Below are 25395 nucleotides of genomic sequence, written 5' to 3'. Positions count from 1 at the left end.
ATGGGGGAATATGTGATGCTCCAGATGTTGTGGGATTGTAGGTCCCATCAATCTTAGCTTGCACAGCCAATGGCAAGGTGATAAGTAGTTGTAGCCCATCCACATCGAAAAGCTTTTAATTCCTCATCTCTAATGTGGAATTTCAATAGGAGGGTGTGATATCTAGCCTATAGGAAGATTTTGTTCTGCGAGGTTTTGTTGGTATTTTGCTGATGCGCTTCCTAGATGTCTAACTTAGCCTTGTCTAATTGCCTTCTAGATATTTTGGGCTTCAACTCTCATCAGCCTCAGCTAAAACAGCTAGTGGTGGGGACTTGTGGGGATAAAAGTCCAAAATTGGATTAGAAAACAGCAGTAACTTTATATATGTGTGTTGGAGTGTTGTGTAAATAAACATATAGGTACGGCAGTGGTTTCATTGTCATGGTCTGAAATTTTCTGAGTATTTTAACCCTCATGTCCTGGAGACCTTGACCAACACTCAAATCACTGCACCATTCTGACTCCTATATATGTTCCTATGCTTTATCTTTTACAAAGCTGCACCTTTTAGACGAGGTTTAAATCAGGTACAGGATCCACTTTTTTCTCCAGTCAAGGGCTTCATACCTTTGAAGTTCAGAGTTTATCAGAGACAGGTGTGGACAGAGCTATGCACATACATCCTCTACCACACACATTCACTTCATTCTCTTTCTTTATCTGTCTGGCCCCCATCTCCTTTCTCCTGCCATGGCTTTTCTTTCTCCTTCTCTCTCTATGGCTCCTTTTCCCTTGGCTGGTGACTTCCTTATCAGTGTGTTTCCAATCTGCGGTTTAGTCTAACCTTTAAAGGATGCTAAATCCTATTAGCAAAATAGGATCAGTACAATAGTATTGCTTATTATTTGGGCACAATGAACATGGTTTCAGTTATATGAGAAGAGCTTTGAATAACATGTAGTCCTGTTGGAGAACTATAATGTTGCCTAGACCAGTGGTTCTCAACCTGGGGTCCCCAGATGTTTTTGGCCTACAACTCCCAGAAATCCCAGCCAGTTTACCAGCTGTTAGAATTTCTGGGAGCTGAAAGACAAAACATCTAGAGACCCCAAGTAGAGAACCACTGGCCTAGACCTCCATTGTGATTCCATGGTCCACTTTCACCAGAGGTTCTGCCAGAAGCTGATCATAGACGTTCCTGATGTTCAGGTGGAATCTCCTTTCCTGTAGTTTAAAGCCATTGTTCCACGTCCTAGTCTCCAGGGCGGCAGAAAACAAGCTTGCTTCCTCCTGCCTATGACTTCCCCTCACATATTTGTACAGGGCTATCATGTCTCCTCTCAGCCTTCTCTTCTGCAGGCTAAACATGCCCAGCTCTTTAAGCCGCTCCTCATAGGGCTTGTTCTCCAGAGCCTTGATCATTTTAGTCGTAGAGTTTTGTGAACACTTTACTACTACAAAGGTATTTTCTACTACTGATCAGTGTGTAAATCCTTGACCCATGTGCAAATTCATTCACTTACTTGCTCCTTTACAGTCATATCAGACATTATCTTTCTCTTTGTTCATCTTTAGATGGGATCTTAGGGTTTGGTAAGACATTTAATTTCAGATAGGAAAAATAGGGTTCCAGATTACACAAAAATCATATTACATAAAGGGTCCTGGAATTGATCCCTGTATAATACGTAGGCTAATTGTACTTTTGAAAAGTCTTAGTATTTGGACTAAAACCCAGAGCAGATTTCCAGGATGGTTCCCACAGAGATACAATCTGTCAATGCCTCTTGTTCCCAAGTGCTGGTGGAGAAGACAAGGTCGTCCTTAGCCAGAGTTTAGAATCTGTGGAAGGCATTTGAAAGCAATCCTAGATTTTCAGGCTGCCCACTCCTGTTTGAGTGAATGTGCTTACTTTTAGCACAGTGACATCTTTGCTTTCTCTTAACCTCTTTTGCTTGTCAGAGTACAAGTGTGAATGTGATGTTGAGTGCTTTTTGTTTTGCAGTCCTCATTGCATTTTTTCATAGAGCATCACAGCAAGAAACAGTGTGCTGAGAATGTTTTTCTAGGGTTTTATCCAGGCTGAGTTCTTTTAGGTTAAGACTGCTGGATGAAATTTTCAGAAATAAAAGGGCATCTTGGAGATGCGGAAAGTCATAAAGCTGCAGCACTTGAGTGGAGGGGAGTATTCTCTGGGGTTTGTGGCACAATGCTCTCTTAACAGCAAATAAATGCCCACTGGGTATTCATACTTTTTGAATTTCAAAGAAGCAGAAGTGTGGATATCAGGCTGATCCATCAGATATATTTACTGCAAAGATTTCCATCATTATTCAGCATCTCAGCAGAGGGGGCATTTGAGATTGGCCTGCAGTACCCAAGCTGGCAGATTCAGCAATCATGTCGATTTGATATGAAATTCCCTCTACAGTAACGTTGTCTGTGATGTCACTGGGAGGCACATGGGTCCCAACAGATTAACGGGGGAAAACTGTTTCAGTAACTGGTATTGCACATTTAATGTTTTCCTCATTTCTCCCATCTTTCCCCTGCAAATACAGAATAATTAGTAACCATGACGACAGAGACGGGTCCAGATTCGGAGGTGAAAAATGCCCAGGAGGAAACTTCCCAGCAGCAACTGGAGGCAGCAGCAAGTGGGCCAAACACACTGACCAGCTCCACACCTACCGTAAACAGTCAGGAAGCCGAAGCTAATGAGAAACCGGGAGCCCAGGGTGACTCTAAACATGCAGAGCGGGTGAGTTGAGTTAACTACTGAGAATGCTATCGCTATGGCTAAGCCTGATAATCATTTTTTTGGTGCCAGAGCTATGATACAGCCCATGTGAAGTAATAAAGAAGAGAGTGCTTATGACTGGTTCCATTATAAATGAAGCTTCAATGTACCACAATCAGACTGATCATACACAGTCCACTTATTGCATGCAGAAGCGGGGAGAACGATTGGCTTTCTCCACAGTGGTAAGGGTAGCTGGCTGCTTCTAAGGCCAAAAGCTCACCTGGATAAACCTTAGAGTGAATTAGGCAGAAGGCACATGAAAACTCGGATGAAAGTAAGCGCAGCATAACAAAGGATATAGGTTTCAATTGATGATGAAATTGATAAACCTTTTTCATTACTAAAGGCCAGTGTTCATCCCACAGAGGATATTCTGAAATCTTCAAGAGAGGCCCTTCTTTCACTTTTATTACCTTCACAGGTACAATTAATGGAGTTATGTGAAGGGACCTTCCCAGCAGGTGTCCCTATGTTTTGTAATTCCTTTTCTAGTTAAATTAGAATGGGTCATCTTCCTTCTGGCCTTCTATTGGCAAGTAAAGGTTTTAAAACATATCCAACATCCATTTGAGGACTGAAGGGGTTTAAAGTGTTTTAATTGCACTAACTGTTTATTAAACATTTTAATGGCATATTTTAACTTGGTTTTATTGTTAATAATTTAATTCTGTTTTAACACTGAACTTATGAGTGCTAGTTTGGAGGAAGACACAGGTTATAAATAAAGAAAACAAGATGGCAACATGTCTGCACACTTCTGCCATCTGTGGGAAGAATTCATCTGCTGGAAAGAATCCTGATTTTTATCATTATATTTGTTTTGTCATGGAACTTCTAATATCTGTTTGAATAAAATGTTTCTGTTGGCTAATGGCATTAAAATTATTAAAATCTGAAGTCCTGACCTACATTTTGTCAGCTCTGGAGTCCACTATATTGGGGTATTGACAAGTTACCAACTCTAGGTGTAACTGCTCCCAGATCTGCTGCAGAAAAGCCCACTTCAGAAAGTGGGTATGATCCATCAGAAGACAAAAACAGAACTTTAAAAAACTTTTTTCTGGGAGTTGCAACTCAGAAAGGTAACAGTAACTATTTGCAAAAGCAAGAAGCTCCTGGTTGATCAGTTATTATGAGTAGCCTGACTATTATTATGACTAGGTGACAAAAAGGCAAGAGGTGAGGCTTAGTGTCCTCCTTGATTCACTTGCAAATCGAGTCCTCGAGGGAAGAGAAGGAGAGATCTTACCCAAAGAAATTCTCAGACCATGATTATCAGTATCAAGAGGAGCACGTGCCATGGGAGGGTTGCAGTTTGTTTTCTATTTCACATGGCTGAGCAGCCTGCGGCTCTGTCTTGTTTCTGTTTGGAATGATGCATGAGGCTGTATTGGAAGTCTCAATGTGATGGAGAATCAATATGGAGCTTGTTTTGCCAAGGGTATATTTTTGACCTTGTCCATCTGCCACAGAGACATTTAATTCTCCTTTAAACATCACATCTATGTAGGATCTTTATTTACCTCCTAATATATAATGAAGTACACAACGTAATTGGGTAGCATAACATTCAAAAATTGTTCCAAGTCTGAAAGCCATTCTCTTTCCTTTCCTCTTTAAGAAAGCTTCATTAGAAGGGGAGAGGGCTTGCATCTCATTCAACAGAATGCAGAGCTAATGAATTCATAGCCAGAACAGTTATATAAATAGAGTAGCCAATAGAGTATTATTCTACAGGGGAGAAAAAAAATGGCAGACCAATCTCTTGGACTGGGTAGAACTAAGAGGCCAAAGGACAAAATGAAAACAAATCAATTATATTATTTGCCCTCCAATCCCCATGCAAAAAAGCTAATGTCTAAAAAGCTGTGTAGATTGAGGCAGGGAAGAGATAAACAACCTTTGTTCCTTTCAGATGTCATGTCTACTGCCAAAAGCTTTTTCTTCTGCCAAAAAGTCATCTCCATCTGATATGCATGGAAATTATCTGGACTGATTCTGGACCATCGGAAAACAGTCTCCATTTCACCAAATATAGGGCAGCCACTTGATTTACTGGGGGAGCGGGGCGGGGGGGGGGGGGGTTAGCTAGAAGCTACTTATTATTGCCTAGAGGTAACTGAACAGCTGCTCTTGGTCAAGGGATGTGGCTGCTTGAAATCACCTTTAAGCTACTATTCTGAGAGTGTTTCCATTAAAACCAGAATCAGCAAAATGTACTTCTGAGTAAATACTTTGAACTGGGGGATATAAGACTTGAGATTTTAAGCATTCATTAAGTCTCCATGTGATGTCATTTTCTTTCTATCTTCTTTGAACATTAGAAACCTCATCTCAGGATGCCACTAATTCTATATCAGGCTCCTCATGTCCTGGAGTGCATTCTAGCATCAAGCATCTAAAAACCTTTTGTCTTTTTTGTTTTCTGTTTGCTGTGTCACAGCCATTGAGGCAGCTCATCATTAGTTAACCAATGGATCCAAGTTTTAGATGGTTTTACTTGCCTACATGATGTCAGTGAGTGGGCACTTGGTATCCACTGGTTCTGGATCCATGGATTTAACCAACTGCAGACAGAAAATGCAGAACTAGTAAAGAAACAAATTAACCTGAGATCTCGTGCAATCATACCAAAAGCAACCTATCAACACCCACTTTGCAACACCTAAAAATGTGCACTGTCATGATGCCTATTTCGTTAAAAATAATATGAATTAAACTTAGAAAGTCACCTTTTTAACTTTAGTAATATGAAGGCTTTTGAAAGCAATCAGTTCTTCTAGAGCAGATATGAGAAATCTATGGTTCTTGAGATGTTGCTAGATTTCTTTCAACCTTGCAATTTTCTATGGTGGTTGGGGTTGATGGGATGAAATTCAGAATTTGACAGGCAGCAAGTAAACACAATCAGCTGTATGGGCAACACCTATTTTGTTACTTTATTGGCTATTTTTTACTTTTATGATTACATACTCCTTGAGCCATATTTTCAATAAACAAATAGTAAATATTAAGAACGCAGTTTTTCAGGTCACTCTTGCTCTTATAAAGCAGAGGATGACATTTCTTTTCTTCATCATTGTAGAATATGAATAGATGATATTTTGGGACTCCAAATGTTTGCAAGTGTGCACGTTTAGAGGACAAGAAGCAATATCAGGGCATGGTTGAGTCATAGACAGGATTTCAAGGGCCAAGAACCAAACAAGATTACTAAATAGGATCATTGTCCATGAGCCAGGCACAAGGTCAGAGGCAGAGAAACTTTCAGAACAGAGCTAAGATAGAACTACTGATAAGAAATAGGAAGGACAATCTCCATGAAACATGATCAGCATGCGGATCCTCCCTGATGAGAATGGCAAAGGTAGTATGACCAAGAAGGCACCAACATCATAGTGCAGGCAAGTTCATTTACTACTCAAAACAAGTTCTTGAACTTGAAGTGCAGCATATTTTCTTCTAAGCAAGCTGCCAAGGAAGATGAATCAGGGTGAGTCCACCATTAACAAAGTGGAAAAGTGTCTGTAAGATAAAAAGTAGAGACAGAAGAGCAGAGTGCTGTTTTTTTTTAACTTTGCAGGTTCCTTGCCCAGCGGATAACAGCAACATGCCATAGAGATCTGGATAATAAGCCAAAGGCTGTCTATTGGGCTGAAGTGTCTGCTTCTAGTTTAATCAAATCAGCAACATCAACAAGATCTAAACATGATTAAAAGACTGCATGCAAGAGACAGACATGTTACTGTCAACTTGGCATAAGCTCTGTCTTTGTAAAATTTTAGGTCAACCTACAGTGCTGTTTTTCACAAAAGTAGTGTCTGAGATGACATTTTGCTTCCAAATGGGCCAATCACCTACAGTGTGAACCCAGTATCCATGGAACTGGGACCTGTGCTTTTATCTGGTCACATCTGACAAAATATGTAATCTCTGGGATTTTTCTAGATCCTCCAGGCAATTATGTGATATGCTTCTGCCAGAAGCTACCCTAGAGTCATGCTGGCAAATTCTTAGAGAGAATACCTTTTAGGGAATTTTCTAGGTCTTCCAGCATGCCTTTATGGTAACTTCTAGTGGAAGTTGTTTTTTAAATTGGGTTCACTATTATTTCCAGTTTCCATAATAAGTTCAAGAGTCTATACCCTATGGATATCGGGATCATATTGTATAGTTAAAGCTAGTGGCATGGAATTCTCATGGCCGGTTCCCTCTGTGAGTTGTCTGTTTCATTTGTTGTACCATTAACTATCTTTTGGCCAACTCTCATCAAGAAACGAAAAAAGAAAAAGAAAAAAGAAAAAGAATGGCAAGCTAATAAAGAGCAGTGAAAACCCCCAAAGTCTGTTACAGAAGAAAAAAGAACACCCATCTCCTAAATACCCCAACATTCATATCCTCGTTTTTGCCCCTTACATCCATACCTTCTTCTGTTTGTGGGGTTTTATTTATGAGGTGAAACTTACAACACCCTATCCACTATCTTTTCTGACAATGTACACTTTTTTCAAGCCATAATCATTGTTCGATGGCATTTCTTCAATTCACTGGGTGCATTCTAGCATGTTTGAATTTCCCTGCACATTTGATGTGTGCTGTTTTTTCTATGTGCACTTGATTGGACATGTCTGCAGTTGTCTGGTAATGTGCAGATTCTGGAACCCAGGTCCCTCTAGTTCAGTGATTCCCAACCTGTAGTCTGTGGACCACCAGTGATCTCCAAGAACTAAAATATGGTCCGCAGTCTCACCGTTACTACACTGTTGCAACAAGAGCGACTGATCTCACAAAACCCTCTTATAGGGATGTCAGGAGGGGAGAGGCTGACTACCCACAAAAGGTACAACAACAAACCTTCTGACTGCTGCTTCTCCTCCTCCCTCTCCCTGAGCCAAGCCGTTCCATGTGGCACCTGGAAGCGGGGGCACCTTGGTGTCTTTGTTTTTAGGCCTGTTCCTGGGGTTATTTGGGGTGCTGATTCAGAAAATTGCATTGGATAGACCATATTAGCTCTAGATTATTAAAGATAGTTTTCTGAAGGTGAGCAGATTGCTACTACTGGATGGCATATGTTGTGTATCAGAAACTAGAGCTATCCAATGCAGTTTTCTGAATCAGCACCCCAAATAACCAAACCAAATCTAAAGTTGACCAAAAACTTTTGGTACTAATGTTGGAGAGTGGTCCCTGGTCAAAAAAAGGTTGGGAACCACTGCTTTAGTTCCTGTCTGGGCAAGGGAGAAGAATGCACAAAATGTCACCATAGATTCTTTGGACATCTTTACTAGCATCCACTATGAAGGTTTACTAAGTCCTCATTCATTGGAACATCACCAATAGATTTGTATCTGTGAAAGGTTCACATGATGCCTTTAGGAACAATGATTCATGGTCCATCTGCTTATTGATTGAGATGGGCTCTTTTGCCAGGGGCACTGAATGAAGCTTTGGGTGAGTCAAAGGATAGTCTGGCATTGCTAAAACCAAGCCTTTGCCAACCCCCTTTCTCCCTTGCATTCTTCTGTGTCAGGCATGCCTTTATTGCTGTAATGGATTAGAATTACAACAAGAATCCATTATGATCATACTACTGAATGTTGGATCAATGTTCAGAATGCCACTAATGGGAAGGATCTTGCCATTCTAGCTACTGTGTGGGCTGCAGCATTGTGTTTATAGCAGAGCTTTGCTTTTCCTCTGAGAGACTTCGCAGCAGTCAATTTGGGAGAGTGCCAAGCTATTGGCATTTCATAGAGTTCTGATGGCGTATCTTAACAAGAATCAATGTGCCCTCAGGAGATCATTGTGTCCATGTGGGATTTCATTTCATGCTTCAGCCCATCGTCCTATTCACTTGAAGCATTCAGATAAAACATTGGTAGGCAAGAATGTAATATTAATACTTAGAATAATTTGTAATGCTAGCAAAGGAAGTGTAGGAGATGTAGCCGAAAAGATAATTTCCCCAAACTACAGCATATTCTCTAGAAGTTACAGATGAAATTCGGGACATGAGTGGCCAAGCAACACCACAGTGTTGTCAAGATAGGAAAAATTATTTTGAGGAAGGACACATAAGTGAAGAGAGGCTGCAGCAATTTGTTTTTGACTGAATTTACAGCCAAGTGCAGAATTTTGTCCCTCCCTTGCTCTCCCCTTGCTGAGTAGAACACAAAACATTTTCTATAATTTGAATTCAGTGTGCAGCTATTGAGGTTCGCTGAGGACAAGAGGGCAAGTGGGAAGGGGAGAGAGAAATGAGGGTATTTTAAAAGCAGCTAAATGGTGAAATGACAGGTGGTCAGTTGGAACTGTCCCTGAGAAATTTTGACAGAGGGTATTTCTAGAGCCACAAGTAAGAGTAACGTTGATATACTTTACATCTGGGAGTAAATGAGACAGAGAAAAATGAATATGCTGTATTAAAGAAATTTAATATTGAGTGTATTTGCATTTTGGGGAAAATTGAATATATTTAGGGGTTTTTTGCATTTTGATTTTTTTCCTAGTTGTTTTCATAGCAGCTGTGTTCTACAAGATACCAAAACCCCATAACCCTGAGCACTGGAGAGCAAATGGTAATTCCCTCCCCCAGAGTTTGTAGAAGCAGTTCTAGACATTGCAGTGTCTAGAAAAGGCATGGACAAACTTTGGCCCTCCAGGTGTTTTGTTAGGCTGTTAGGAATTTTGAGAGTTAAAGTCCAAAACACCTGGTTTTCCCATGCCTGGTCTACAAGAATGAGATAACATCTGTAATGCCAAGTACCTAAGCATCAGCAGCCCTGATTAGTACTTGGATGGGAGAACAGGTGCTGTATGCTATATTTCATGGGATGTAAATGACAAAATTACTTTTGGATATTCTTTGCTTAAGAAAATCCTACAAAATCGATGGGGTTGCAATATATCAACAGGCAACTTGAAGACACTTACACGCGTAATGCAAAATACCAGTTTTGTACAAACTTCCAGCAAACATAGCAGAAATGTTCAGGAATGGAAAATAATGCAATCTCCTCATCTCATTTCTCTTGCCATATTCCAGGCTGTGGACATGGATGAAAAAGACTACAGTGAAGCAGATGGGATATCTGAGAAAACCACTCCCAGCAAAACCCAGAAATCGCCTCAAAAGGTCACCAAGAAACTCAAGAGTGCCATCTGCAGAGTGACCCTCCTTGATGCCTCAGAATATGAGTGTGAAGTGGAGGTAGGTCGGGGATGTCGTGATTGGCATCTAAAATCCATTAATATGTTTATGTGGAATGTATCCTGCCCAGTACCACAGACCTTCAGCACCCTTTCATATGAAAAGCGTACACAAATGCCCTTGTTTTTAAAATATCAATAATCAATGGGTTAAATCAATTAATGGTTTCTGCTCTGTCAAAAACACATATACATATTACGTGTGTTCTTAGTTCCCTTAAAGATGCGCATGAAAAGTAGAAGGGAATGACTCACATGTTTCTAAGCGTGGGCTGCCTGCTATTTGTGTATTATGGTGAAAATGAAGCATAGGAAATGTGTGTGTGTGTCAGAGAAAAAGAAAGAGTGAGAATTTATGTAACTTTTATCCTGACTGGGATCCCTCAAGGAAGAGAATGTTATTAATAGCATGAAAGTGATACACTGAAGCTATGATAAAAGCTTCTAAAGCCTCATTTAGAAAATTACCTGTCCCTTCATGTTTTGATGCACATGTCTGCTTTCCTGCAGATATCCAAGCAATGGCTCACATTTCTGTGGAACCTGGAATCATCGTTCTCTTTACTTTCATGGCAGAAAAATTGATGTACTCTAGAAAATTTTTTAGAGGGCATAATTTGCCTTCTTTTGCAAATTATGTACAAAAGTGGGATTGAATGAAAAGCCTGTTTTCCCTCTTTCTCCTTACAAAACTAAATGGAGTACAATCAGGAAAGCCTTGGAGAAACAGAACAGATTTTGGAAGGAAGTGTTAATATATGAAAGGATAACTTAGGGTTCAGTTTATGGCAGGAGTTATCTATAATATCTTATTCAGGGTTTCCAAACAGAATTGGTGGCCTTGGAACCAATACATCTTGAAGTGATGGGGGCCAAAAGATGAATCAGATATTTTGCAAACAACTGCACGTGTTTTATGGTGCATAACAGATGGATATAATTTAAGAGAGGATCAACAGACCAGACGTAGAAGCCAAGCAGGTATTTGCAGTCAGGTGTCATTCAAAGATGAGTGTTTCAAAAAATAGAAAAATGATAAGGCTTGCAACAGTGCAAACTAAAGGTAACAATTGTAGCAATTAGTACCTTGTAATATTTTTATTCTGTTAATCAGATAGAAGAGTAGTTGCATGAGTTTTATATGTGCGTTGTTGATGTTATCTTTTTTTCTTAGCAAAATACACAGACATGCTGAAAGTGTGCCTTGTTCCACTATGATTTATATGTGGTTCTGTGTTTGAGTACAGAAAGTATTCCAATAACCAAAAAAAGAACATTATTTTTGATGCCCTCACTGAAAATAACATGAAGTGGAATCTTTCTGTTTCAAAGGGTCAAACACAGTTTCATAAGGGACTGGGGTGCTACAAACAGAGCTTGGGGGAAAATGGATATCAATTCCCAGTTACCGTACTAGCTATGGTATGCTAGCTGGGGGATTCTGCAAACTGTTATCTCAAAAAAGCCTTCATGTTCTCACAGCTTTTGAAAGCAGTAGAATGAGGTAGAAATGGAAGAGATTATGATCAGTGGAGAAGAGGAATGAGTTGTATCCCCTATAAATTGAATACCGCTGTTGGACGAACTTGGCTCATAACACTTTCCTATGATTGGCCTCCAGCTTCTTGATCTCTGCTGATGAGCTGATTCTGCTTTGCATGTTATCCTCCCTCACAAGAGCTTTTTGTTGTTGCCAGAGATGCAAAATGCCCCCTCCCTGCTCTCTGCTAGTTGCTGTATAATTAATTTTAAATTCCATGCATTGCTTTCCATTGAGAGCAAATGTCGTTACATATTAACATCCGAGGCTCTTGGTCAAGGCAGCATCTTTTGCTGGCCCAGATTAAGAGTGTGTGTGTGTGTGTGTGTGTGTCTGGGATGGGTTGAAAGTAAAATAGATGCAAAGCAGAAAACTGGGCATCACATCTCTGCAAGATAATGCTAATGAAGAGTGGGGAACACCCCAACCCAAGCTGCATAAGAAAAAGGAAAGTGAGAGCAGGAGAGAAAGAGAGAGCAATAACTAACAGCATATATCCCATTAATCAGATCTCATACATGCCAACCCTGAGGGTGCAAATTGATCAGTTTGCTCAAAACCAGTGGCTTCTGGATGGTGGCAGGATGTCTTCTTGACTGAGATGATGAGTCTTTGAATGCCAACAGGTCACTCCTTGATGGCAGCTACCATAAGTAGCTATTTAAAGCAGCTTCCATATCATAAATGTTATGTAAGCAAGGTCACACAAAGAAGCCCAACTCTATCGAAGTGAAGACATTTTAGATTGAAAAGTGAAGCTTTTAAAAGTCTTACATTTTGTTACTTCAATGCAGTGAAAATGGAGTATAGTCCTGTCCACATAGAATGCATGGAACCACGATTTGACTGCAGAGGTTAGCTTTGTTTAATTTTAAAATATGGGAAATGGGAGAAAATCAGCCTCTTTAGTGTTGTGAACTCCTGGTATGCTTGGTTCTGGGTTCTCTTTGTAATGATTCACTCCTTGGTCATGATCCTGAAATCTCTTAATTGACAGTGTCTGTCAGTACCAGAGAGGTTGTGCCAAATACAAATACCTGTAAGAAGTAAAGATCCTTTGTACTACTAGATATAGTTGGCAGTAACATACCTTTTAAAAATGTCCCCTACATTGTGAAACATTCTCCTCAAAGAGGCTCAACAAAGTCCATTGTTAACATGGTTTGATCCTTCTGTTTAAACAGAACCCTATTGGTTCCATGTTTAAAACTTCATTTTACTATTTCTTAAGTATTACATTCAATTTATTGTTTTTGTCTATGTTTGCTAGTCCTAAATAGAATAAACACATTGAATGAATTACTGAATGGTAAATAATGCTATATACATCCCATGAATTCAATGGGCCTCCTAGAATTGGGACTAGCACCTGCATTTAGACCCTGCACATTGGAAACTGCTTTGGATAATATGCAAGAAGGCGAAAGAAGAGTAAAATAAATACAGTGAAATAAAGAACTGAGAGAAGGTGAAAGGGATCAGAGCCTGTCTGTTGCTTTCATCTCGGCTCTCCAGCAGTCAGGCTCTTTAGCTGACATCTCTTAACAGGGAGATTCTGAGAGGGAGCTTTACTGACTGCAGTGGGTCTGATTGTTACAAAGATGAAAGTTATCTTTAAGCAAAAGGTGTGGAGGGTGGGGGATGGAATAGAATTGATTATTAAAGGAACTTTCAAAGCCAGAAAGGTGAGCTTTTCAGAGGCCTAAAAGTGCTCACGGAATTAGTCGTCCTTCTCTGAAAACTGCGGCTGATATTTTGTCTTTGACAGATCCACCGAGAGATCTGTGTCACTGTACTACTCTTAGCTTGCTGTTTAGATGTGGAACACTGAAATAAGGATCAAAGACTTTTTCTCCCTACATTAGACAAGTGAATTTTTTGGCAAGAGGAGAGGGGAGAGAAGGGGTGGGCAGGTGAGAGTCTTACAACACAATGGGAAGGTAAGCTGATATAGGTGGATTTAGACAAAGTTTTAATGGAGTCACGCAGTGAGTACAAATCTAAGAAATGGAAATTGACATACCCTCCAACATTTCACAGATGAAAATAGGGTCACATGGTCAAGGAACATCAAGGTGTGTGGTCAAGGTAGCAAAAGTTATTAGTGAGGAAGAACATACAAACTACTGTTTTAAGCAGAGACCCTAGAATTTATGCCCTCAGTTTAGCGAAGCCTAACAAAAAAACAACAACCCATAAATCAATAAATATTATGTGTATGTGCATGTGTGCACATAGTCTTATTAACAGTAAACACAATATTATATATGTTTCTGAAATAAAATGCATTTCCCCTAAGATCTCAAAATTATAGCATTCTTTTAGATCCACTGTATGAACTCTGTGTTCATGCCCATCCTCTCTGAAATATATATCACAGATCAGGCCAAATGTGAGCTTTCATGTAATTTAACACTCTCACTCATGTGATCACCATGAGCTGATCATTGCACTTTAGTCTAAGCTACTTCACAGAGTTGTTCTTAAAATAAAAATACAGTAAAATAAAATAAAATAAATGTGCAGCTCTTTTAGCCCCAGGAAATGGAAAGATAAAGTTTGGAAAAACATAATAGTCTCCTTGTGGAGAGGAAAAGTGAGGTATAAATAAACAATAACATCATTGAAAAGAAATGCATGCTTCCCACTTGCTTTTTAGAATGTCTCAGGTTATAATTGCGTACACTTTTAATTGAATTTTAATGTACATTAAACATAGCTCTACAGGGGGAAAAGAAACTGTATCAGAGTAAGGAAACAGTTATGGTTTTCTAATATTCAATTTCTACAGATTACCGTTTCCTTCCAGTGGCACTGGGTAGCCTTTGCATATTATGTGAATTAGTAAATCAAAATAGAGTGAATGGAAGGAGAAAACCAGTCAAAAGAAGCTCTGAAATATAAGGTTTAGGCAAATTGTAAAGAGAAACACAAAATTGAAGTCAAGAAACAAAAATAAAGTTCAAACCAGGAATGTTTTTGTGAAATCTTGATCCTATTTTATGAAATTGGAGTGAATGTATATGTCTGTGAGAAAACAAAATTGAGAAAGCACTTGATGCACAGTATCTGCCATTCAAAGGGGATCTCTTATTTTTAAATAGCAAGCTCCCTTCCCCTACTGCTTACAAAGTATATCTATTTCTTCTGTGTACCCCAAAAAGAAAGTTTGATTTGCACACAGTGCTGTGTTCCATGGTTTGGAGCAGCTGTAGCAGTTACTTTTGCCTGAGCCTACAGGGAAAAAGCAAGATGTTGCCTCCTCCTCTTCCTCTTGTTCAGTTGACTATGAACTACTTTTGAACTCTGACATCGGTTTGTCCCAACTGACTTAGGACATGGATGATGGGGCAGTGGGGAGATAAGGGAGGAGAAAATTGAGACATTTTTGAAGCAGGGAGGAGAAAGAGAGCTCAGGCTTAACCTGTGTCTTCTCTGTCAAACCAGGAACATTTGGGAGTACAGACAGGCAACTATTCCAGGATCAGGAAAAGAAAAAATTGGGAAAAGGAAATGCATTCCAAGAAGCTGACAGTATGGGCTACAGTTAGAGTTGACAAGTGCAGAGCTTTACAAGGAAGAACTAAAATTTTAAGTGAATCAAGAAGTGATAGAAAGCAAGTAGATTAACTAAAGACAAAGGATGGCATGTAAAAAGAGAACTGAGGTGAGGCTTTCCAAACATTAAAACAGGTGTGGTATATCTGGCACTTTTCAGTCAGTGTCCTTACTCCTGCAGGCAGCTGAGAAAGCAACTCCCAGGTATGTTATTGGTGCCTGTCTCATTCATTGATGTGTTGTTTCTCAGTTCAGGTTTTTACTCACAAAAGTTGATCTCTTGAACCTACTTATGACTACAATAGAAAAGAAAGGACAAGAAGGCTTGTGTTAAATGCCTACACTGATTCTGTGTTTTTTACTGTCGGGTTAATGAATCTCTGCATACAGTGGATTACTTGTGTGGGAAAATGTTAATTGCTTTATTTCAAAAGGCTACTACTATCATTTATTGCTTCTTGCTGGTAATAGCAATTTACAACACACACCTTTTTGGGCAATTTATAAAGAATTTAGCTCAGACTCTTAAGCTGCGATCCTGTTCCCTTCGTTTTTAGAGTATTTTCATTTAAATTATGCTGGAAACATCCTGAGAAATATTTTTAGGGCAGTGGCTCTCAACCTGTGGGCCGTGGCTGCAACCACAAAAATTTTATATTTACTCCTTTCTGCAGAGCTCATCATTGTATTGGATAGACCACATCAGCTCTAGATTATTAAATATGGTTTTCTGTGGGTGAGCAAATGGTGACTATTGGATGGCATATGTTCTGTATCAGAAACTGGAACTGATGCGGTCTATTGAATGCAATTTTCTGAATCAGCACCCCCATATAACCAAACCGAATCTAAAGTTAACTTAAAACTGATTCATAATCATTTGGTACTAATGTTGGAGAGTGGTTCCTGGACAAAGTGGTCCCCGGTCAAGTGGTCCTTGGTTAAAGTGGGCCCTGGTGAAGTGGGCCCTGATTTTAAAAAAGGGAACACAGGCTTCTGATTTAGAGCTGGCTGTCGCACCTCAGCCCTGATTCACCTTCCTCTGACACACAAACTGTACAGCAGGTTTAAGTCTTTTCAGTTTATTAAAAATGGATAGTAAAAAAGTTCTTTAAAAAGCAAAAGTAAAATCTCAAAAGTCAGTTACAAAATATAATCTTGAAATACAAATCAGAAACTCACAAGGAATAAACAAGGTCCAAAGAAAGCATGGCAAAGTCCGAGGAACATGGATACATAGACTGCAAGATAATCCAAGACACAGCAGGAAAACTAGAGCTTGCTTCTCCGGTGAAAGAAAGTTGCTTTAACAACACCTTTTCCCCAAACGTCCCCTTTTAACACTCTTTGCAAAACATGAAAGCATTCCTTTGCCCTCTTGGCTCCCCCTGCCTGTTTGCAATTCTAGTACTACGGCGTACTCTCAATTCCAAGCGGTCTGCTCAATCTAACGAGCCCGTCTCATCAAGGTCAGCTTGCTCGTTATTTCGCTGAGACTCATTATCAGGCTGAGAACATTCCATCCTCCCTTCCTCCTGCACCTGGCTGGCCTCAGTAGTTTCAGAGTCATCAACATCCACTCTCCCTGTAGGAAACTGAACTGTTTGTTCCTCATCCTCCAAAGTTACAGGCCTTTTGGGGAGATTCTGAACCTGAACTCCTGTTTCCTCATCAGAGTCAATCCTAGATTCCAGCTGAGTCACAACACTGGCCCCTCTGTTCACATAGAGCAGTGCTGCCATCCACCTTTCCTGCACTTCTCTCCCTCGTTTTTTTTATCACTAATGATGGCTACAAAGCTCCAGGCCATCATTGGACACCTTTCCTGATGGCATCAAAGCTACCCACACACAACCTGGAGAGGAGATGGGATGGCCTCTTCTCTGAGTTACAGGGGTGCCTTTTTTGACATCAGAAAAGGCAGCACCATGGCTGCTACCACAGTGATGTGAAATGACAAAAGTAAGGGTGACTGCCCAGTGGGACCAAACTGGGTTTGGTTTGACTGGACAGTGAACACTCCGCCCCCACCGCTGAAGCAGTTCCAGAGCAGAGTTTTGTAAACACCATGGCAGAATCTAGGGCTGGTGTAAACCAGCAGTGCTTTGAACCAGCCTCAAGTTATATGGCCTGTGTAGATGGGCCCTAAGAGTCTTTATATAGCATTTATATACTGCTCTAAAGAAATATTGTTGATATTTGACAAATTATCAATTTGATTTATATAGAAAAGCATTTACCGTAAGCTATTTTTTGGTGGTGGCTCCGCGGCTGTGGAACTCCTTGCCAAGGGAGATTAGGGAAGGCCCCTCACTCATGTCTTTTAGGAAGCAGCTGAAGACCTGGATGTGGGCCCAAGCTTTTGGCCCATTCTAGGATACAAGTTGATATAACCTGATGGATTTGTTGGATTAATGTGAAGTTGAATACAGACTGGCTCTGACTTTTGGCCCAGTGCTACTGGCCCTGTTGTAACGGTCACACAGTGTTTTACTGTTTTAATTGGGTATGATATTGGGCTCAGGCTGTAGCGCAGGCTGGAGAGCAAGCCAGCTGTAACCAGCTGCAATGAATCACTCTGACCAGGAGGTCATGAGTTCGAGACCCGCTCGGAGCCTATGTTTGTCTTGTCTTTGTTCTATATTAAAAGGCATTGAATGTTTGCCTATATGTGTAATGCGATCCGCCCTGAGTCCCCTTCGGGGTGAGAAAGGCGGAATATAAATGCTGTAAATAAATAAATAAATAATTTTAAGTATATTTTACGATTGTTGGTTTTTACTATATTTGGTATTATATGTGGCATTAATTTTGCCATTATGTGAGACCGCTCTGTATCCCCTGGGGGAGAAGAGCGGTATATGAATTAAATAAATAAAGAAATAAATAATGCATATATTTGGCAAAATATTATTGAAGACAATTTAGCATATATATGAGAGCCAGTGTGGTATAGTGGTTTGAGTGTTGAACTAGTAGGAAATTAGAGTTTAGCTATGGAAACTCTACTGACTGGAAGACCATGACATACACTGCCAAGTAAATCCCGTAGTATGATTGCCATAAACTGAACATTACTTGAAAGTACATAACATTTGAAAGCATATATATCTAAGCGCCTCTTTTCAGACATAGTATTACATCAGTTTAACAGTATTCTGCTGTGATCCAGTTTCTACTTAATTAATGCAGTTCAATTGGATTTCTAAGAAGAAATTGTTACTATGATAAATGTGTGTGTGTGGTGTCTAGAAATTCTTTTTTAGATATTTTCTCCCAGTTTAAACCATCTGCTTTTTTCACCATGGTTGTGGCATAAGCAGCACTTTGGTTGGTTTAAGCAGAGGTATGACCTAGATAGTCTATGATTATAGCATATTGAACTTGCTATAAGAGAATGTTTGTGTTTAACCGCATGATCAAGAAAAGGATTCACACTTTTGTCTTAGTCCTACATAGAAGACACTGGGAGGAGGAAGACAATATTTTCCAGATGAGCCTTTGGTTCTTACTATATGTATGTCTCTTCTGCAGAAACATGCCCGAGGTCAGGTTCTGTTTGATATGGTCTGTGAGCATCTCAATCTCCTGGAGAAGGATTATTTTGGACTCACATTTTGTGACTCAGACAGTCAGAAGGTAAGTTAAGGTGACTGAGATCAAGGTCTGTGCTGTGTCTGTTCAAGATACCGTACTTATATTGTACTTAAAGGGGACTTCCCCTCATGTCTTATCTCTTACCATTTCAGAATTGGCTGGATCCCTCTAAAGAAATAAAGAAACAGATTCGCAGTGAGTAGTTGAAAGCATGAGTTTAGGAGGCTTTGATTCCACACAACTCCCCACAGAGCTTTTTCCAATAAATTCCTTACCTTTGTGGTAGGAGAGTGAAAAATGCAGGGTATTCGCTTCTCCATAGGATGCCATTTGTAAACAATTCCATTTCCCAAGGGATTTGGTGTATTTCCAGATGAGCATTTTATTGTGTATTTTTCTGCTTATTTATGGGATTTTCCAGATGTCAACTTCAGATTTCACTTGCAAGAATCCATATTTTCCCACTGTTGGTTTAGCCTCTCTCTCTTTCTCGCTTTCTGTAAAAAGATCTGCGAAGGAGGAAAAGACACAATGTTTTGATTAGTAGTACTAGGGGCTATCTGTGTAGATGCACCCATGAAGTAAGTAAATACGCCAGAATGAGAGCTAACTGGAGAATTAGAGTTAAAAAAATCAGAAGGCTGCAACATTTTTGGTGTCCCCAACATTGAGCTAAGGATTGTCCCAGTTTGAGAAGCAGTGGTTTATATGATCATTGCATATTTATTTAAACAAGAACACATTGATTAAACAAATATGTAAATGTGTACCCATTGTAATTGGGCTGCTCTTGACAGTTTTTGGTGAAGTGATATTTCTTGTCATAACTGACAGGCATAAAATTACTGTTTCTTGGACTTCTATGTAATGAACATCTGGAAAAAATAACCCAAGTGTTTTTACTCTTGTTTTCTTATCCTGGTGCTTCCGAGATTTTGGAATAAAGAAGAACTGGAGAGAAATCTTTTTAAAGAAAGTACTGATTTGTTCTCTTTTGTAAGCCCATCAAAATTGGAAAGGGTGTGTCTCATGTACATCTCAAATCGGCACATGTGTGCAGCCAGAAATCTCCTTCCCAGGTGCATAGAGTTGAAAAAGATTCAAAGATCATACAGCAAAACTCATAGACATAACTGTCCTTCGACTATTCCCAGATCCTTCTCTATAATTATGTCCCAATTGTGCCACAAGCAGATGGCAGATGCATTGCAAAAAGGCATTGCATGCGGCTTCTGACCATTTAATCCATGGAGATCAGTGCATGTGTCTATATATGTGTGTGTCAGATTTGTAGCTGAAGTCAGGTAAAGCACGAGGTGCCCATGCAGGCAGGAAAGAGAGGTGAGGGGGACTGAACCCTTTAGCCTCGTTGCCCCTTTATTTCTAGGAAAAGAGAAATCCCTCAGGGAACTGGTTTCTAGAATAGCAGCATCTGGGTGGGTTTGCTTTGCAGTGGTTTGCACAGATGCCATGGGAGGTCTGTCCCCAACAGCAGGACCTCTGGGAGACATGAGCCTGTTTCCATGGCAACAACAAGTCCGGGTCTCTCTCTCTCTGTGTGGCAGTGAAGGCTGTGCTGCATGTCATAGGCCTTAGCAGGCAAGCGCACCCTGCCGTTTGCCTCAGCCACAAACATGCAGCCACATGCAGCCGAGCAAAGATCCCTGCTGAATTGGAGGAATTTGTCTTCTTTATAGAATTGATCTTTTCCTTAGGGACACAAAAAGGGTTGGGTTGCGAAGCAGCCCCAATCAGGGAAACAGCACATAGAGATGATGGTTACAGGGTTGAGCAATGCCAAAAAAAAAGAAAAAGCCTCAGCAAAATGCCCTTTTCTCACTCTTCCCTTATACTTTCTTTCTTCTCCAAGGTGGTTCCTGGAACTTTGCCTTCACTGTCAAATTCTACCCTCCAGACCCTGCTCAGCTCACAGAGGATATAACAAGGTGAGTTGAGAAAGCTCCCTCTCAGGGCTGATTCTCGCATTAACCTCTTACAAAGAGGACACATTAATAATAACCCTACAGTCACCCAGAGCTACAGCTTCAGCCTTCTATCCATCTGTGGCCAAGAGAAGTGAAAAACAGCTGGTTAATGATCCTACAACTTGCTTTCTACTTCAAGAGAAGAAGAACTTGCAGTCAGATACTGATCCATTGTTTTTATTAGTCACTGGGAAAATACAGCATGGCATTTTCTCCCAGAAGAAACAAATTTGTCCACTTGCACCCTTGAGATCTGAAGAGGAGTGAAATGTTAGATATGATCCATTGATGCTACAGAAGATATTATCCTGTATTCAAAACAATCATTGAGTGAGGCAGCAATGGGGAGTTAACTCACATATTCCAAAACACTGATTGGTGTTTTGTTTTTGGTTGGGCTTTTTTCCACAATAACTCCCACAAACTCCCAATGGCATGGTCACAAATATTGTGGACAGCTCCTATAATATCTCAATGGCATGGTCACAAGAATTATGGCTCCTCTGTCCGATAATACGTAGATTTGATGCTTTTTAAAGGTGTCTCTGTTACTGTAATGCATCCATTAACCCAACCAAACATCTTGTCTTAATGTAATACAAATGTACCTCAACTAAGTGTGTACCTGAGTATTATTTCTTTGAAAGAAAATTTGGTACTAGACTAAGAAAGAATATGAAAAGAATAGAGATCAGGTCTTACACCACAAAAAAAAAGATGTTTTAAGAAACTTTTTATTCAGAACTAACTATCTCCACATGTGAAGTGAAACAAACAGACCCGGTAAGCTTTGCATAAGTGAAAAAAAATATTTTGAATCCTCTAGAGATGTTTTGGAAACTTTTTCCAAAAGGTATCCAGAGATGCCCTTTTTTTCACTGGTCTCCACTTTTCTTATGATTTCCATTTTGGTAGTCAAATATTTTTTTTTAACATGCTAGGGAAAGCAGATGAGGCAAGCTCATCCAATCTTCCCCTATTCTTTCTGTTGCTCTTTGCGTGTACTCAGCAAGATATCCTGGAGACAGCAGCTGTTTACTTTGCCTTTTGTAAACAAGCACACCCTGGCTACAGTAGGATCAGCTGGAATTGAATTCCATTATTTTCCAGCTTAAGCTTTATTATATTGTTTACTGGAGACACATTGTTCCAAACTGACAAGAAAGTTAGTGTTTCTCCAGCTCTATTTCATCTTCCTCCTAATGCCAATGAAACCACTCCCTCCAAATGTTCAACAAGTCATAGAACCAGGAGGAGAACAAGACTTATACAAGTGTAAAAGGACTGTGTAAAAAAAAGCTTCTTTGCCAGAGGCTTTGCTAACTGAGGTTTGACTGTGCTTTGATTAATCCAGAAAAATGTGTAAAATTTGAAATCTTCAGATCCCTACATCAGGGATTGTTTTTGTGGTTCCATAATATTTTGAGATGGAATAATAAAAGAAGGCTTTGGTAGGCATTCAAATTAAATTCCTCAGATAATGTCATAATATTTGGGTTCACCTGGAACAACCCCTCAGAATGCTGGGAATTAGAAAGGCAAAAAAAGTTTGAAAATATAAAATCCAGTTTAATATATAGCATTTTCTCTATCTTTGGCAAAGCATACTGAGTACTTTACCTGGTTCCTTTCCTCCCAGAACACACTCAAAGTATATTTATTGACATTGAGGTTGTCAGATATCTTTTACATCAAAATGTTTTTCAGGTGCTCAGACATTGGAATGCAATATGAGTTGTATAACTTTAATTTCTCAAAAGGGCAGTGTGAACCTTTTCTTAGTAAATGGCTGCAAATCTTGATGACTTTCCATGTGGACATTCTAACAGCTTGATATCTTCTCCCTAGATACTACCTCTGTTTGCAGCTCCGAGCAGACATCATCAGTGGGCGCCTGCCATGTTCCTTTGTTACACATGCACTCCTAGGCTCCTATGCTGTACAGGCTGAATTAGGAGATTATGATTGTGAGGAACATGTGGGCAACTATGTTGGTGAACTTCGTTTTGCTCCAAACCAGACCAAGGAGTTGGAAGAGCGAATTATGGAACTGCACAAGACTTACCGGTAAGTATTTTCCCTCTCATTCTGAGAATAAGTACAAGCTTGAAAGCTTGGCACTTTACAATGTTTGGTGTCAAATAGTGTTATTTAGTTTATAGGTTTGTTTCCTCATCCTATAAAATAGGACTGGAATTTTGTAGCCCTCTAGATTTTTTGAATTGCAGTTTCTAGAATTCCTTACAATCATAGAATCATAGATAATGAAGAGACCACAAGGCCAACCCCTTGCCACACATGAATACACAATAGGGCTGTGCAAAAATTCGGACGTGGATCATAAATTGTAACTGATTCGGTTAATCCAAACCTACAACCCACTTTACAAAGACAGCTCAGTGCCACCCCTCCTACACACAGAGAAACAAATTAAAACATCAATTTATGAAGTTTCATAAGAAATTTGTTGCTCTTCATAAATCGCAGTGAGTCAGCTTCTTCCGTGTAAGGAAACTCTACTGGACAACACAGGCAAATTTGGTATGTTACATGCCCTCCTCAACTTATCAGGGTTGAGGAAGAGGGGAAGGGAGGAGGCGCGCTCCTGATGTTTCCTTTAAATCCGAGAGCCACATTGCCTCTGTTGCCATTGCGAGTGAACTGGGAGAGAGCTGGGAGGGAGATTGAGGGTAGCAAGTTGCGAGTGACTAGCTAGGAGCTGAATTTCTCAGTTCTTGAAGGCATTCGCATGTGCCATGCAAGCTTAGTTTGCCTCAACTTAGGATTCTTTTTAGGATTGCCACAACTGATCTTTGGATCCTTTTAGGATAATTTTCTTTGTGCTTTTATGTGTGTGTGTGTGTGGGGGGGGGGGGGGGTGCTTCATTCTTTTTGTTTTCTCCCCTTTGGATTTCTGTAACTTAAAATTCTACAAACTGCTTTTTTATTTTCTAGTCTATTTTGATTCTATTTTAATTCTAGTCTTTTGGCTTTTCTTTCTATTGGTTTTAAAAGTATAATTCAATTCTGCAAAGTGTAGTGTGTGTGTCTGCTTTAATAAATCCCAAGTACCCAGAGAAGTGGTGCTGTTGATTCAAGGCCAATATTAATACAAACAACATTCATTTTGGGGATTAAGTGAGAAGAAGAATTTGGGGGTTTCCAAAATTTTGTAAATACAAACTTAGGAGATTTTTGGCATCATGCACACCTCTAATGCACAATCAAAAGCACTCTTGTCAGATGATCATCTAGCCTCTGTTTAAAATATCCAAAGAATGAGACTTCAGCACACACCAAGACAACATATTCCACTGTCAAACAGCTTTTATCATTAGGGAGCTCTTCCTAATATTCAGATGGAATCTCTTTTCCTGCAGTTTGAATCCATTGCTCCATGTCTCTAGAGCAGCAGAAAACAAGCTTGTTCCATCTTCAGTATGATATCCTTTCACATATTTAAATATGACTGTTATGTTACCTCTTCTCCAAGCTGAACATACCCTGGTTCCTAAGTTAATCCATGTGAGGCATGATTTCCCTGTTTGACAACTTGTAGACTATTTATTGAAAATCAATTATTAACATTTTCATCCTTGTTTCCCGCAGGGGCATGACACCTGGTGAGGCAGAAATTCACTTCTTGGAGAATGCCAAGAAGCTTTCTATGTACGGAGTCGACCTACATCATGCCAAGGTATTCTGATCCTGAGATTTAGAAGCATGCATCACAGCATTGTTCCTTCAGTCTTCTCCAGGTTCCCTTTCCACCTGTTGAAACCTAATCTATGTACTTTCCTTGCATTTCTGCTGTGTTGTTCTCTTTCAAATACTCATAAAAATGCTGTGAAATTACCAGCCAGATTTCCAACAGGCCTAACAACAATCTCTTTTTCTTTTTCTTTTTCTTTTTCTTTCTCTTTAAGCCAAGCCATTTTCTTTTGGTCTGATAAAGCACTCAAATTTGCAATTCTGCAACATTTTTTATCTATTCATATCACTGTTGGTAATTTCTAAGTCTGAAGTCCTATGCATACTTCTGGCATAAATTTCTGTTGAACTTAGTAGATTATGCTTTCGAGTAAATATGTATAGCACTGCACTGCATGTGTATTGAAAGATCTTAGGCATATTGGTAAGAAATGTAATGTATGAAGGTTCTGCAAGATTGGTTTGAACAGAAATCATTACTGGATCACTTCACTTTGAAGCCAAACTCTATGCAAGTGCACAAAACATCAGCTGGGAGGTGTGAAAATTATTAAAAATACCCCTAAGAATAATAAGAACAGTCATGTCATTATGATAAAATGTGACTTTATATTGGTATGCTTTTGCAGATTTTTGAATTCAAGACTTTTTGAAGTTTATAACTGTATAGTTATATAGCACTATACAGCAAATTCTGTAAGTGGTGAAAACTGAAGCTTTTATAGAAAGTGTCTTGTTACAAGATTCTCAGTAAAATCCTCAAGGTGAACATCCTATTATTTCCTGCTCATTTGGGCCTTTCTTGTATTTCTCTTCTCTACTGTATTTGTTTTTCTTTCTTTCCTATATGCACAACTGCCCTCCTTTCATGTCCATGTGTCATTTGGCAGCAGGGACAGTTGTCTGGACATCTTCAGCTTAAAAGCTATTTTAGAAATTTTGTACTTAACAGGAGGCAATCACAATTGGTGGGAGGATGCAGTTAATCTCTTGAAAGCCAGAGGTTTGCA

At 39.6% G+C, this 25395-nt stretch overlaps 1 protein-coding gene across 16 annotated transcripts in view; it reads left to right on the top strand.

Moving 5' to 3' along the window:
- Nucleotides 1-25395, top strand: part of epb41l1 (erythrocyte membrane protein band 4.1 like 1) — a 220189-nt gene that overhangs the window by 154102 nt on the left and 40692 nt on the right. For all 16 annotated transcript variants that reach the window (XM_062978832.1, XM_062978835.1, XM_062978827.1 and 13 more), the window contains 7 exons: nucleotides 2544-2743; nucleotides 9831-9995; nucleotides 18627-18731; nucleotides 18842-18884; nucleotides 20560-20635; nucleotides 22523-22741; nucleotides 24284-24371. In XM_062978832.1, the coding sequence (XP_062834902.1) occupies nucleotides 2558-2743; nucleotides 9831-9995; nucleotides 18627-18731; nucleotides 18842-18884; nucleotides 20560-20635; nucleotides 22523-22741; nucleotides 24284-24371 (882 nt within the window). In that variant the 5' untranslated portion in view covers nucleotides 2544-2557. The remainder of the gene's footprint in view (nucleotides 1-2543; nucleotides 2744-9830; nucleotides 9996-18626; nucleotides 18732-18841; nucleotides 18885-20559; nucleotides 20636-22522; nucleotides 22742-24283; nucleotides 24372-25395) is intronic.

The sequence above is a fragment of the Anolis carolinensis genome, chromosome 4, assembly GCF_035594765.1.
Source record: "Anolis carolinensis isolate JA03-04 chromosome 4, rAnoCar3.1.pri, whole genome shotgun sequence".
NCBI lineage: Eukaryota > Metazoa > Chordata > Lepidosauria > Squamata > Dactyloidae > Anolis > Anolis carolinensis.
The sequence above is the reverse complement of the archived record's forward strand: the minus strand, read 5'-3'. Positions and strand labels throughout refer to the sequence as shown.